The sequence below is a fragment of the Haliotis rubra genome, unplaced genomic scaffold, assembly GCF_003918875.1.
Source record: "Haliotis rubra isolate DU_JTF1 unplaced genomic scaffold, ASM391887v1 Scf540, whole genome shotgun sequence".
NCBI lineage: Eukaryota > Metazoa > Mollusca > Gastropoda > Lepetellida > Haliotidae > Haliotis > Haliotis rubra.
The window spans coordinates 515786-529464 of record NW_025767236.1 but is presented as its reverse complement, the minus strand read 5'-3'; the positions used below and the strand labels follow the sequence as shown (position 1 = coordinate 529464).

General features: G+C 44.6%; 1 protein-coding gene across 1 annotated transcript; it reads right to left on the bottom strand.

Annotated features, from left to right (window-relative positions):
- Positions 1 to 12529: 12529 nt before the first annotated feature.
- LOC124253463 lies at positions 12530 to 13551 on the bottom strand. The gene is made up of 2 exons (XM_046687244.1): positions 13263 to 13551; positions 12530 to 12993 (listed from the first exon to the last, which is right to left on the bottom strand). The coding sequence occupies exons 1-2, from the start codon at positions 13549 to 13551 to the stop codon at positions 12530 to 12532; spliced, it is 753 nt and encodes a 250-aa protein (XP_046543200.1).
- Between the last annotated feature and the right edge of the window lie 128 nt (positions 13552 to 13679).

Genomic DNA, 13679 nt, shown 5'->3' with positions numbered 1-13679 from the left:
TTGTGTCCGGTGATGTGACATTCCTGTAGTATTGATTCCATGAGATTGTGTCCGGTGATGTGACATTCCTGTAGTATTGATTCCATGGGATTGTATCCGGAGATGTGACATTCCTGTAGTATTGATTCCATGGGAGTCTATCCAGTGATGTGACATTCCTGTAGTATTGATTCCATGGGATTGTATCTGGAGATGTGACATTCCTGTAGTGTTGATTCCATGGGATTGTATCTGGTGATGTGACATTCCTGTAGTATTGATTCCATGGGATTGTATCCGGAGATGTGACATTCCTGTAGTATTGATTCCATGGGATTGTATCTGGTGATGTGACATTCCTGTAGTATTGATTCCATGAGATTGTGTCCGGTGACTCAACTAGTTCTTTCAGGGTCTGACTGGCATACCAATCATTGGATCACCCCTACCAATGTCTGATCCACCAATCACTGGATCACCCCCAAACAATTGTCTGACCCACCAATCATTGGATCATCCGTGCCATTGTCTGATCCACCAATCATTGGATCATTGTCTGACCCATCCATTCACCCATCAATGATTGGATCATCTGTTGATCTGATTCATTGGATCATGTGCCACTGTCTGATCCACTAAACACTGGATCACCCCTACCATTGTCTGATCCACCAATCATTGGATCATCCATGCCACTGTCTGATCCACTAAACACTGGATCACCCCTACCATTGTCTGATCCACCAATCATTGGATCATCCGTGCCACTGTCTGATCCACCAATCGTTGGATCATCCATGCCACTGTCTGATCCACTAAAAACTTGATCACCCCTACCATTGTCTGATCCACCAATCATTGGATCACCCCTACCAATGTCTGATCCACCAATCACTGGATCACCCCCAAACAATTGTCTGATCCACCAATCATTGGATCATCCGTGCCATTGTCTGATCCACCAATCATTGGATCATCCGTGCCACTGTCTGATCCACTAAACACTGGATCACCCCTACCATTGTCTGATCCACCAATCATTGGATCATCCATGCCACTGTCTGATCCACTAAACACTGGATCACCCCTACCATTGTCTGATCCACCAATCATTGGATCATCCGTGCCACTGTCTGATCCACCAATCGTTGGATCATCCGTGCCACTGTCTGATCCACTAAAAACTTGATCACCCCTACCATTGTCTGATCCACCAATCATTGGATCATCCATGCCACTGTCTGATCCACTAAACACTGGATCACCCCTACCATTGTCTGATCCACCAATCATTGGATCATCCGTGCCACTGTCTGATCCACCAATCGTTGGATCATCCGTGCCACTGTCTGATCCACTAAACACTGGATCACCCCTACCATTGTCTCATCCACCAATCATTGGATCATCCATGCCACTGTCTGATCCACTAAACACTGGATCACCCCTACCATTGTCTGATCCACCAATCATTGGATCATCCGTGCCACTGTCTGATCCACCAATCGTTGGATCATCCGTGCCACTGTCTGATCCACCAATCACTGGATCATCCATGCCATTGTCTCATCCACCAATCACTGGATCATCCGTGCCACTGTCTGATCCACTAAACACTGGATCACCCCTGCCATTGTGTGACCCACCAATCACTGGATCACCCCTACCATTGTCTGATCGACTAAACACTGGATCACCCCTACCATTGTCTGTTCCACCAATCACTGGGTCACCCCTGCCATTGTCTGACCCACCAATCACTGGATCACCCCTACCATTGTCTGATCCACTAGACACTGGATCACCCCTGCCATTGTCTGATCCACCAATCACTGGGTCACCCCTACCATTGTCTGTTTCACCAATCACTGGGTCACCCCTGCCATTGTCTGATCGACCCATCACTGGATCACCCCTACCATTGTCTGATCCACTAAACACTGGATCACCCCTACCATTGTCTGATCGACTAAACACTGGATCACCCCTACCACTGTCTGATCCACCAATCACTGGGTCACCCCTGCCATTGTCTGACCAATCAATCACTGGATCACCCCTACCATTGTCTGATCCACTAACACTGGATCACCCCTGCCATTGTCTGATCCACTAAACTCTGGAGAGAGAGTGTCTGTGTGTGTGTATGTGTCAGACTTCACACGAGTGCAGCACACTGATAATTTAATATATTCCACCAGATACATTAATCCAAGTGTATATGAAATCACATGTGCATCTCGATATTTATCATCAAAATCCAATCATTCTGCCACGTCTGTTGAGTCCGGCGCTATTACCACCTACGGATTCTACAATGTTTACTCCTTGACAATTAATATAGTCAATTCCTGCCACACACAATTTTTACAGCCATGTATTGAGATCACATACACATATTGATTACTAATCGATAAACATGAAATAGTAACATCCATCAAGTGCAGAGAAGCAGAACGCCCACCGCTACATTGCTTTGTTCTGAAATTCAAGGGTCAAGGTGACATCGTGTAGGAAAGGTGGAGTTACCTAGTGGCTAGAGCGTTTGTTCTCCACGCTGAAGGACCGTGTTCGAATCCCACATCTATACAATGGACAGAAGAAGAAGAAGAAGGGGACGCTGCTGCTGATGATGATGGATATTTTGCAGGGTGTCTAGCCGTGTATACATGTTAAAACAGAAACCATGCATACATCTCCCTGCCGACTTGGATCTGCTTTGCCAGACTGAACTGAACATTCTCAACATTATACTCCTACGTTAAAACTGTTTGTCACACATCGTGTTTATTCAGCAAGTAGGTATGGATATAGGACGTGTTGGGAACAATCCAGCAATATATGGACGTGGTAGGTGCACATTCACCAGATAACAGCAATACACTATATTCGACACCAAACATAATCTCAGAGTGACAAGACAATGCGTTACCTGATAGTCTAACCTACTTCAACACGGACTTTAAGCATTACCTAGATGTGGTGTGTAATATCTACTGAACAATACACCAACTGTCCATCTGACCCCTATATACAGCTTAACAGCCAATACGTGAAATATGGTGATATGAACTACCTAGGACAATACACGACTTAACAACCTACTGCGCTGTCAGTACAATGCACAATGTAAGACTTCACAGCTACAACAGCTTAAATGTTCCTGTGCCAGCTGGTTTAAAATTCGGTATGATCCGGTGAAACCCTGTCCAGAAATGTGCATATTCGTCTATGTGATTCCATGTAAATCTGGGTGGTGTGATGCTTTGAATACACTTCGTAATACCTCACACCGCAAAATTAGGTCAATCGTAAAAGATTCGTATGCAAAACATATTTTCCTTCAAGAAGCTAGGTGAAGATTTGCTGAGTCCTACAAGTGTGTGTTGGTACACGTAGCCAACAGATGGCGACGAGGATGTGCCTGAATGGACTCTTCTTGGATGCCGACAAGACAGGTTACGGTGTGCAGAACACATTTATATGGGCATTTACCTTCCGTATGACCGCCTGTCTGATTGTGAAACTCTAGGTCTTGTTCCACATAGCACTACGACTGTCGTTAGTCTATGTTAAAGTATGGGAGTTACGATCACCTTAGCACCCACTTAGGCTCAGTATTATTCCTTAGGCTGCTATACACATACACATAATAGCAGTGTGACGAATAATACTGAGCCTAAGTTTACTTAGACTGACCTTAGCACCACGATTGCTTTTTGGAACGGGGGCCCTTGACAGTACCTGGAAAACTTGAAGTTCTTTTGACATATCACAATGACACTTACATGCACGAAGTTAATATTTGGGTTTATTTTACATTACTCAGTGCCAATGTGCAAATAATTAGACCCCTGGTTCTAGAAGCACTCACCAAAAACGGACACGCATAGGAGAAAATGAGAATGTGGACTTTCTTTATTTCTGAAAAATATCCAATGCCATTGTTTCAAGAGTGTAATATCCGCTGTCACACTCTTCATATTAGCCGTCTTGCCCAGTTACATACATTCATGCTCACAATTATTGTCACCTTCTATATTTGATATGTCGCGAAGAGAAGTTGTACGCTAAGAACAACATAGCGATTACGTCAACAGATGACTTCATTGGTTCAAACACGTGGAAAGTGGCACACGGTGCTCGTATACTTGGTCTGTGATACAGTCATCACAAATACGTCTCATACATTGACAACCCGTCTCATACATTGACAACCCGTCTCATACATTGACAACCCGTCTCATACATTGACAACCCGTCTCATACAATGACAACTCGTCTCATACAATGACAACCCGTCTCATACATTGACAACTCGTCTCATACATTGACAACCCGTCTCATACATTGACAACCCGTCTTATACATTCACAACCCGTCTCATACATTGACAACCCGTCTCATACACTGACAACCCGTCTCATACATTGACAACCCGTCTCATACATTGACAACCCGTCTCATACAGTTACAACCCGTCTCATACATTGACAACCCGTCTCATACACTGACAACTCGTCTCATACACTGACAACTCGTCTCATACATTGACAACTCGTCTCATACATTGACAACCCGTCTCATACATTGACAACCCGTCTCATACACTGACAACCCGTCTCATACAGTTACAACTCGTCTCATACAATGACAACCCGTCTCATACACTGAAAACTCGTCTCATACATTGACAACTCGTCTCATGCATTGACAACATGTTTCAAACAATGACAACCCGTCTCATACATTGACAACCCGTCTCATACATTGACAACCCGTCTCATACATTGACAACCCGTCTAATACAATGACAACCCGTCTCATACAGTTACAACCCGTCTCATACATTGACAACCCGTCTCATACACTGACAACCCGTCTCATACACTGACAACTCGTCTCATACATTGACAACTCGTCTCATACATTGACAACCCGTCTCATACATTGACAACTCGTCTTATACATTCACAACCCGTCTCATACATTGACAACTCGTCTCATACACTGACAACTCGTCTCATACATTGACAACCCGTCTGATACATTGACAACCCGTCTCATACATTGACAACCCGTCTCATACATTGACAACCCGTCTCATACATTCACAACTCGTCTCATACATTCACAACCCGTCTGATACATTGACAACCCGTCTGATACATTGACAACTCGTCTTATACATTGACAACCCGTCTCATACAGTTACAACCCGTCTCATGCATTGACAACCCGTCTCATACAGTTACAACCCGTCTCATGCATTGACAACCCGTCTCATACATTGACAACCCGTCTCATACATTGACAACCCGTCTCATACATTGACAACTCGTCTCATACATTGACAACCCGTCTCATACACTGACAACCCGTCTCATACATTGACAACTCGTCTCATACATTGACAACTCGTCTCATACACTGACAACCCGTCTCATACACTGACAACCCGCCTCATACATTGACAACCCGTCTCATACATTGTCAACTCGTCGATTTCACATACCAAACATAATGGTTAAAGGTCACATGCAACGTAAAACACAACTTTGCAGATTCTGATACCTTTCGGTATGGACTTACCGAAACAAATCATCAAAAATGCAAATTCAACTTATAAAGTTGAAAAATAACGCGATGAAAAAAACCGCGCGAAATCGGAGTTCAAACGATTCACTAATTTTCCCCCGACTTTTCGGGGGAAAACTGGTTTCAACAGCTGGGCTGCGCTCATAGCACGTGCGCAGTGAAATAGGTTCGCGCAACTTGGAAGCGGGCTGTCCGGTGAATACTCGGTGATGGCTTTGGTGTGAGCTTTTTTCCTAATGTTTTGTTGATATCTCACAGGCGCGAGCTTTTTTTATATTATGACAGTAAATAAACTGTTTATATAATTTCATTTGTCTATTTCACCACACGTTCTTCTTACCGAGTCACTTTCTCAGTTCGATACTTAAAAGCAATGTCATTATTTAGCGTTGACAGAATTTCTAACTGTGATATAGATATGTCGTTGTCACAGACAAAACTCAATGTCTTGTTTTATTGACACCTGTGTGTCTGCCTGCCTGTCTGCTAATGACAATATTCAATACACAATTTCAATCACTGACCACATGCAATTTGAACTTAACACCAATCAGGCTATACACCATAAACAAAACGCATTGATTTATGGCCTGAGTTCGGTCTCTGACACATTATGTAATTACACAGACAGGCAGGTGTGATACTTGAACACATGACATGTTATGATGTCTGTTGATTGCAAAATGTTATACACAAAAAATGAGCATGTATTTACAAAACCCAACATCTCTCTATATACCCACACAATGAGCCGTGAGAGCATCTGCAAATGAACCAGCCGTTACACTTGAGTGCACACCCACCTGCTCAGACTGGGTTCAGTATCCCGGCTGCTTCGTTTCTTGGGAAGTAAACCGAAGTACACAATATTGCACTTATGATTTGCGATTGTACGCTTATAATTTTTGTTTATATGTTTTTTCATAACCAGCAATGTATATTATATGTCATGAATAAGTGATAATTGTGTTTTATATATGTTTGATTTCTTGGTTGCATGTGACCTTTAAGGCGACTTGGAATGGTTGCAACAAATCACTTGTTCAGCCTCAGCTCAACGTTAGCCTCATAACGGTTCAGAGAATCAAAAGTATTTAAAGAGGAAAACGTCGGTGACCCGATTCAGCATCCCGGCTGTGCCTTGGAGTACGTGATGACCGTGTATTGACCATGTAGCTAACAAGACGTAATCGACGTTGTCAGCAACAACACCGACAGACAGTTGGGACCTTTTAGTTAACGCCAGACTTGATTGCAAGATATAGGGCAAGACGACCTCTCTTTCGAACATATTTGACAGACGGGCGTTTGTGTTTTTTGTGGGCCGTACATCACCCGAATGTGCACTTACAACATTGACGTCATGTCATCTTTACAGATGAGATTAGGTTTCTTCTCATCAGAGAAGATGGATGAGGACGAGGACACAGATTGTCTGGAGAAAGGTTCAGTGAGGTTGTGTCGTAGGTAATGTACGCGACGGTGGTGGATCTGTGTTTGTCTGTGACGGATCCATCATAACGGATAAACGGAATTGTTGCTACACAAGAATTCAGTCAGCGGACAAGAGGCAGGTTTTGTAGCTCACCAGTCGTCCACAAGCTCACAGGGTGTATTGTAACAACCTCCTTCTGCAAGACCACAGTGTTCGACCCCGCAAAGCCATTTGATGATTTGTGGCAAGCAAAGGATGTTGACAGATTGGCACGGTCATCGGAAAGACCTCATGTGAAGCCTGGGACTGTATAGCGCGCCCTGTCAGTGACCAGTACCACTAAACTGTCAGGCAGCTTTAGGCGATGCTCTGGTCGGAGCATGGGTGAGTGAGTGAGTGAGTTGAGTTTTACGCCGCACTCAGCAATATTCCAGCTATATGGCGGCGGTCTGTAAATAATCGAGTCTGGACCAGACAATCCAGTGATCAACAGCATGAGCATAGATCTGCGCAATTGGGAACCGATGACATGTGTCAACCAAGTCAGCGAGCCTCCCGTTAGTCGCCTCTTACGACAAGCATGGGTTACTGAAGGTTCATTCTAACCCGGACCTTCACGGGTACGAAGCATGGGACCAGATGGACGCGAATTGCTTAACTGACAGTATCACTAGACGAATTATCTCCCTTGTCGACCCGCGTGGTGGCGCAGCCAAAACACTTTGATGTAGTTCATGGTACCCATACCAATGTTACATTCCTGTGTTTTTCTCCTATTCTTAATATTGGAGACTTGCACCCACAAGTGTCTGTATTCTCGTACTTTCTCTATCAAGGCCGACACGTTTCGACGTCTTGCTACAGTAGAAATAACTTTGTATACTTTACTCAAACAATCTCTTCGTTGATTGCAAGTGATAGTTTATCAATATCCCTAATTAGAATAAATGACGCTGATCATCTTTGAATCTGTCCTGTTTAACCTCATACCATGACAATATACGTCTCTGTAACTTGAGCATGAGTACATGCCACCATGAAATGACATCACTTATTCCTCTGCCACTGAAGCTGGTCATTGCTGGTTGTTACTCCTCTTGTCTGACTGACTGACTGAGTTTGGTTTTTACGCCGCTTTTAGCAATATTCCAGCAACATCACGGTGGGGGACATCAGAAATCGGCTTCACACATTGTGCCCATGTGGGGATTCGAACCCGGGTCATCGGCGTGACGAGCCAACGCTTTAACCACTAGGCTACCCCACCGCCCCTACTCCTCTTGTCACCTTCCATTGACATAAACAGGCGACAAGAAAAGAAACTATACATCTATGTTCGATAGTGGCTAAAGTAAATGAGTTGGGTTTTACGCCGCTTTTGGCAATAATCCAGCAATATCACGACGAGGGATACCAGAAATGGGCTTCACACAGTGTACCCATATGGGTAATCGAACCCAGACCTTCGACGTGACAAGCGAACGCTTCAACCACTGGGCTAAAGATTAAACCAACATGAAATGGTAATGCAATGTCTTCTGATCGGGTACATTTAAATTTCTAGCAACTGTAGACAACGTTTGACTTTGACCGACACGAAGGTGCTATTCTCCATATACAACTACCAAACCTTGATGGATCTGAGATGATGGGAAGATACACTTGAAGAAGGTATATTGTTCGTGTTTCATTAAACCCTTAATGAACTGCAGTGTGGAGGCACACGGACAACCAATCAATACCCATCGGTACCTTCAGCATGCCACCATATTGTTGTAAATGTCACCAACAGATGACTCCTCTGCTCGGATGACTATAAATGTTAAGTGTCGTGATGGGGTCACGGCATGGGAAACGCCTTCGCGTAATAATAACACTCAGTAAAGGTTACAATTATTCTGAGCTGGGCTCCGTCTCTTCACATCATATATACATTTAACGTGAAAGCCAGGTAACAGCTGGTAGGAAGCACTCGTGGTTGGAAGCACTCCCAACCACTCGAGTCAATCCCGTTCTAGTAGAATGGAGTTTTCAGGTAATGAAATGGGCGTGGTGACGAAACTGATTTAAGTTTTGCAAAATAGGTATTATGTCATGGGTTTTACGTGTTTTTCTATTATTGTTTCTTTAGCAGGCACTGGGTGTAGTCTGGAGGACTGTGAATACATAAACGTACTTTAGAGTGAGTGCGTTTAGTTTTACGCCGCACTCAGCAATATCCCAGCTATATGGCGGCGGTCTGTAAATAATCGAATCTGGACCAGACAATGCAGACGTTCTTCAGAAGGTGGTTCGATGTAATGTATGTTTAGGATGTATGTTTACGTTTCCTAGTAAACTAAACTCTCTAACTCTGTTTTTGGTGAATTCCCACCCGGGATTCGAACACACTATGTAGTTGACGGACTGTATTCTTTATTGTAAGGAGTTATCGCTGCAGATGGTACCAACCATGGCCATCAAGGCTCCGATAATTAAATGGACATACCGCCATTGCTGACATTGACGTAATGACCCGTAAAAGTCCAGATTAGAATTGGTATTCGCAAAGCCATGCTTATTGTAAGAGGCAATGACCAGGCTCCGTCTTGTGGCTCGCTGAATTATTTATTTACAAACCGTTGTCACGTAGCTGGAACATTGGTGGGTGCGTCGTTAAACAGCAAACAACCACAACCAGTCAATCCCCTTCCCCTTTAAGAACCTTCCCCACCTTCTGGCCGAATACAAGTAAGCTGTGAAAGTTTCATTTTGTCTTTAGGTATATATCATCTATCGGGCGGAATACGCCTACCTTTTCACGAACACTTGCTTTTTGACAGTGATTCCTTAACAAATGATCTAGTCGGATTCGTACAATGGACTCTGGTTTAGGAGATATTTCTAATGAATACAGAGAAGGTTTTATCGTTAGTAATGATATCGACTTGTAAGCCACACGTCGTTGACTGTTAAATATTTATAGGTATCCACACAAACTGCCCATTACAAGGGAACATTAACTTTGATGGCTGACGTCTCACTTCCGGTGCGACAACTGAAACTGGGCGCACTTCCGGATCTAGATGAACCTCAAGTATGTCCGGGAAAAGGGCGGCTGTTTAATGTCGACCCAAATACAATGGTTTGTAAGCTATATATCCTCATCTAAATATGTTGGGGATCATGACATAGGTGTGTTGACACCATGTATTTAAACAGATGCAAGTGATGACGGCAAATATCCTACTCAAGAACGTATTTGTATATAGGACCTTTCATCAACACACATCTGATTATTTGCACGTACCACACACGTGCAGAGGATGTCAGTCACGATTTTTCGATTACTTTGACTTATCTATGACGCACATCTAGCGTATAAATATATAAATAATTCAGCGTATCCATTGCGTATGAGGTACGTATGATTTGCGTAACACTATTTTTCTGTCCACAAATAGCTGCATATGAAGAGCACCTGCCGAGGGTATTTCGGACGCACACATTTTATGCCGGCCGCATGCCTGACGCACTTCCGACGAATGCCAGGCGTATTCCGAGCGTAGTCCCGATTTATTAATAAGGCGGCTGTTTCCCACTGTTGTCGTTACCAGTGCAGATTCCATAGCGTGAACATCAACCTTTGCCATCGAGCCATCGTATTTATACCAAATCTCGAGTTACCCTGGATGTTCGGCAAGTACGCTATTTGTCATAAGGTGCATTTGTCATAAGTAACAAATAAGTACAATGCGCTGTCCGATCGCAGGACAAATGGTACTGATTCGTGCAATACGTTGGCATTCGCTATGAGTTCGTTCAGCGTGCGTTGTGTCTGTGCTGCAAGTACGCTAGGTATACGTCCAATATACGCGGCTCATAGCTCGTTCCGGGAGATCAGCGTATTGCCGCGTATGAACCGCTTATCCCACAAGAACACATAGCAGACTCGTACTGCGCTCGACCAATGCGGGACCGATGCAATGCGTATTTATAACGTATGACCTGCGTAACAGCGTACGCAGCGTAGGTTTGTGCATGCCCAAAACTATCACGCGTATTGGCCCGTAATGGCGGCGTACATAAAACTTACACAAAACGATTGACATGCATATCACGTGCGTATTGTGCGTACGACTGCGTATGAAAGAAATGTCAATGCGCAACTCTCTTAATGAATTAGGATACGCAGAAGTATGACAAGGCCCTTAGGTCGGTATAGCTGGATGGGTCGTTAAACGGGTGTGTAACCTCACTCACTCTTCCATACCAGCTCGTGAAACAAGACCTACTTGCTTACACCACCGGATGAAATATGATCTTTCCTGTTTTATACGACCACACGCGCGGAGATGGAGTCTTGGTTTTGCAGTATCAAATGATATTTATACATATTTCCCAAGAAGTCAAGTTCACTGTTTAAACATGATCTCTTGGCATGCTACACCCGAAAATTGCGGTCTTAAATCACCCAGCGCGGTGCACGAATAGAGATTGTGTTATATGTTTTAAAATGTTATAAATATATACCTGCCAAGTAATCAAAGATGGGTATATTTAGAAGTAGCATTAACATCTGCTCATGTAGATGTCTTCTGTGGATGTCTCCTGTGGATGTCTTCTGTGGATGTCTTCTGTGGACGTCTCCTGTAGATGTCTCCTGTGGATGTCTTCTGTGGACGTATCTTGTACATGAGTCCTGTAGATGTCTCCTGTGGACGTCTCCTGTAGATGTCTCCTGTGGACGTCTCCTGTAGATGTCTCCTGTAGATGTCTCCTGTGGATGTCTTCTGTGGACGTATCTTGTACATGAGTCCTGTAGACGTCTCCTGTGGACGTCTTCTGCGGATGTCTTCTGTGGACGTCTCCTGTAGATGTCTCCTGTGGACGTATCTTGTACATGAGTCCTGTAGACGTCTCCTGTAGATGTCTCCTGTAGATGTCTCCTGTGGATGTCTTCTGTGGACGTATCTTGTACATGAGTCCTGTAGACGTCTCCTGTGGACGTCTTCTGTGGATGTCTTCTGTGGACGTATCTTGTACAGGAGTCCTGTGGATGTCTCCTGTGGATGTCTTCTGTGGATGTCTCCTGTAGATGTCTCCTGTTGATGTCTTCTGTGGACATATCTTGTACATGAGTCCTGTAGATGTCTCCTGTGGATGTATCTTGTACATGTCTCCTGTGGATGTCTCCTGTGGACGTCTCCTGTAGACGTCTCCTGTAGATGTCTCCTGTGGACGTCTCCTGTAGATGTCTCCTGTAGACGTCTCCTGTGGATGTCTTCTGTGGACGTATCTTGTACATGTCTCCTGTGGATGTCTCCTGTGGATGTCTTCTGTGGACTTATCTTGTACATGTCTCCTGTGGACATCTCCTGTAGACGTCTCCTGTGGACGTATCCTGTACATGAGTCCTGTAGACGTCTCCTGTGGACCTATCTGGTACATAAGTCCTGTGGATGTTTCCTGTTGACGTATCCTGTAGATGTCTCCTGTGGATGTCTCCCGTGGGCGTATCATGTACATGTACATGAGTCATGTAGATGCCTCCTGTGGATGTCTCCTGTTAGATGCCTCCTGTAGATGCCTCCTGTGGATGTCTCCTGTTGATGCCTCCAGTGGATGCCTCCTGTGGATGTCTCCTGTACATGTCTCCTGTGGATGTCTCCTGTGGATGTCTCCTGTGGATGTCTCCTGTTGATGCCTCAAGTGGATGCCTCCTGTGGATGTCTCCTGTAGATGTCTCCTGTACATGTCTTCTGTAGATGTCTCCTGTGGATGTCTCCTGTACATGTCTCCCGTGGATGTCTCCTGTACGTGTCTCCTGTGGATGTCTCCTGTACATGTCCCCTGTACATGTCTCCTGTGGATGGCTCCTGTACATGTCTCCTGTGGATGTCTACTGTGGATGTCTCCTGTTTCCACTAGTCCTGTAGATGTCTCCTGTGGATGTCTACTGTGGATGTCTACTGTGGATGTGCTGTCCTCCCGCGTGAGCGCTCATCTGAGTAAACTACCTGAGGGAAGTTGATCTGTATCATAAATTGTAACTGTGTAATGTGTACTTACAATGTTTATTATTGCAAACTTGTTCTTGTCACTATATGGCTGGAATAATGCCGATGTGACGTAAAGCCCAACTCAACTCAACTCAACTCAACTCTACTGTAGATGTCTCCTGTAGATGTCTTCTGTGGGTGTCTCCTGTGGATGTCTCCTGTGGATGTCTCCTGTGGATGTCTCCCGTGGGCGTATCATGTACATGTACATGAGTCATGTAGATGCCTCCTGTGGATGTCTCCTGTTAGATGCCTCCTGTGGATGTCTCCTGTTGATGCCTCCAGTGGATGCCTCCTGTGGATGTCTCCTGTACATGTCTCCTGTGGATGTCTCCTGTGGATGTCTCCTGTTGATGCCTCAAGTGGATGCCTCCTGTGGATGTCTCCTGTAGATGTCTCCTGTACATGTCTTCTGTAGATGTCTCCTGTGGATGTCTCCTGTACATGTCTCCCGTGGATGTCTCCTGTACGTGTCTCCTGTGGATGTCTCATGTACATGTCTCCTGTGGATGGCTCCTGTACATGTCTCCTGTGGATGTCTACTGTGGATGTCTCCTGTTTCCACTAGTCCTGTAGATGTCTCCTGTGGATGTCTACTGTGGATGTCTACTGTGGATGTGCTGTCC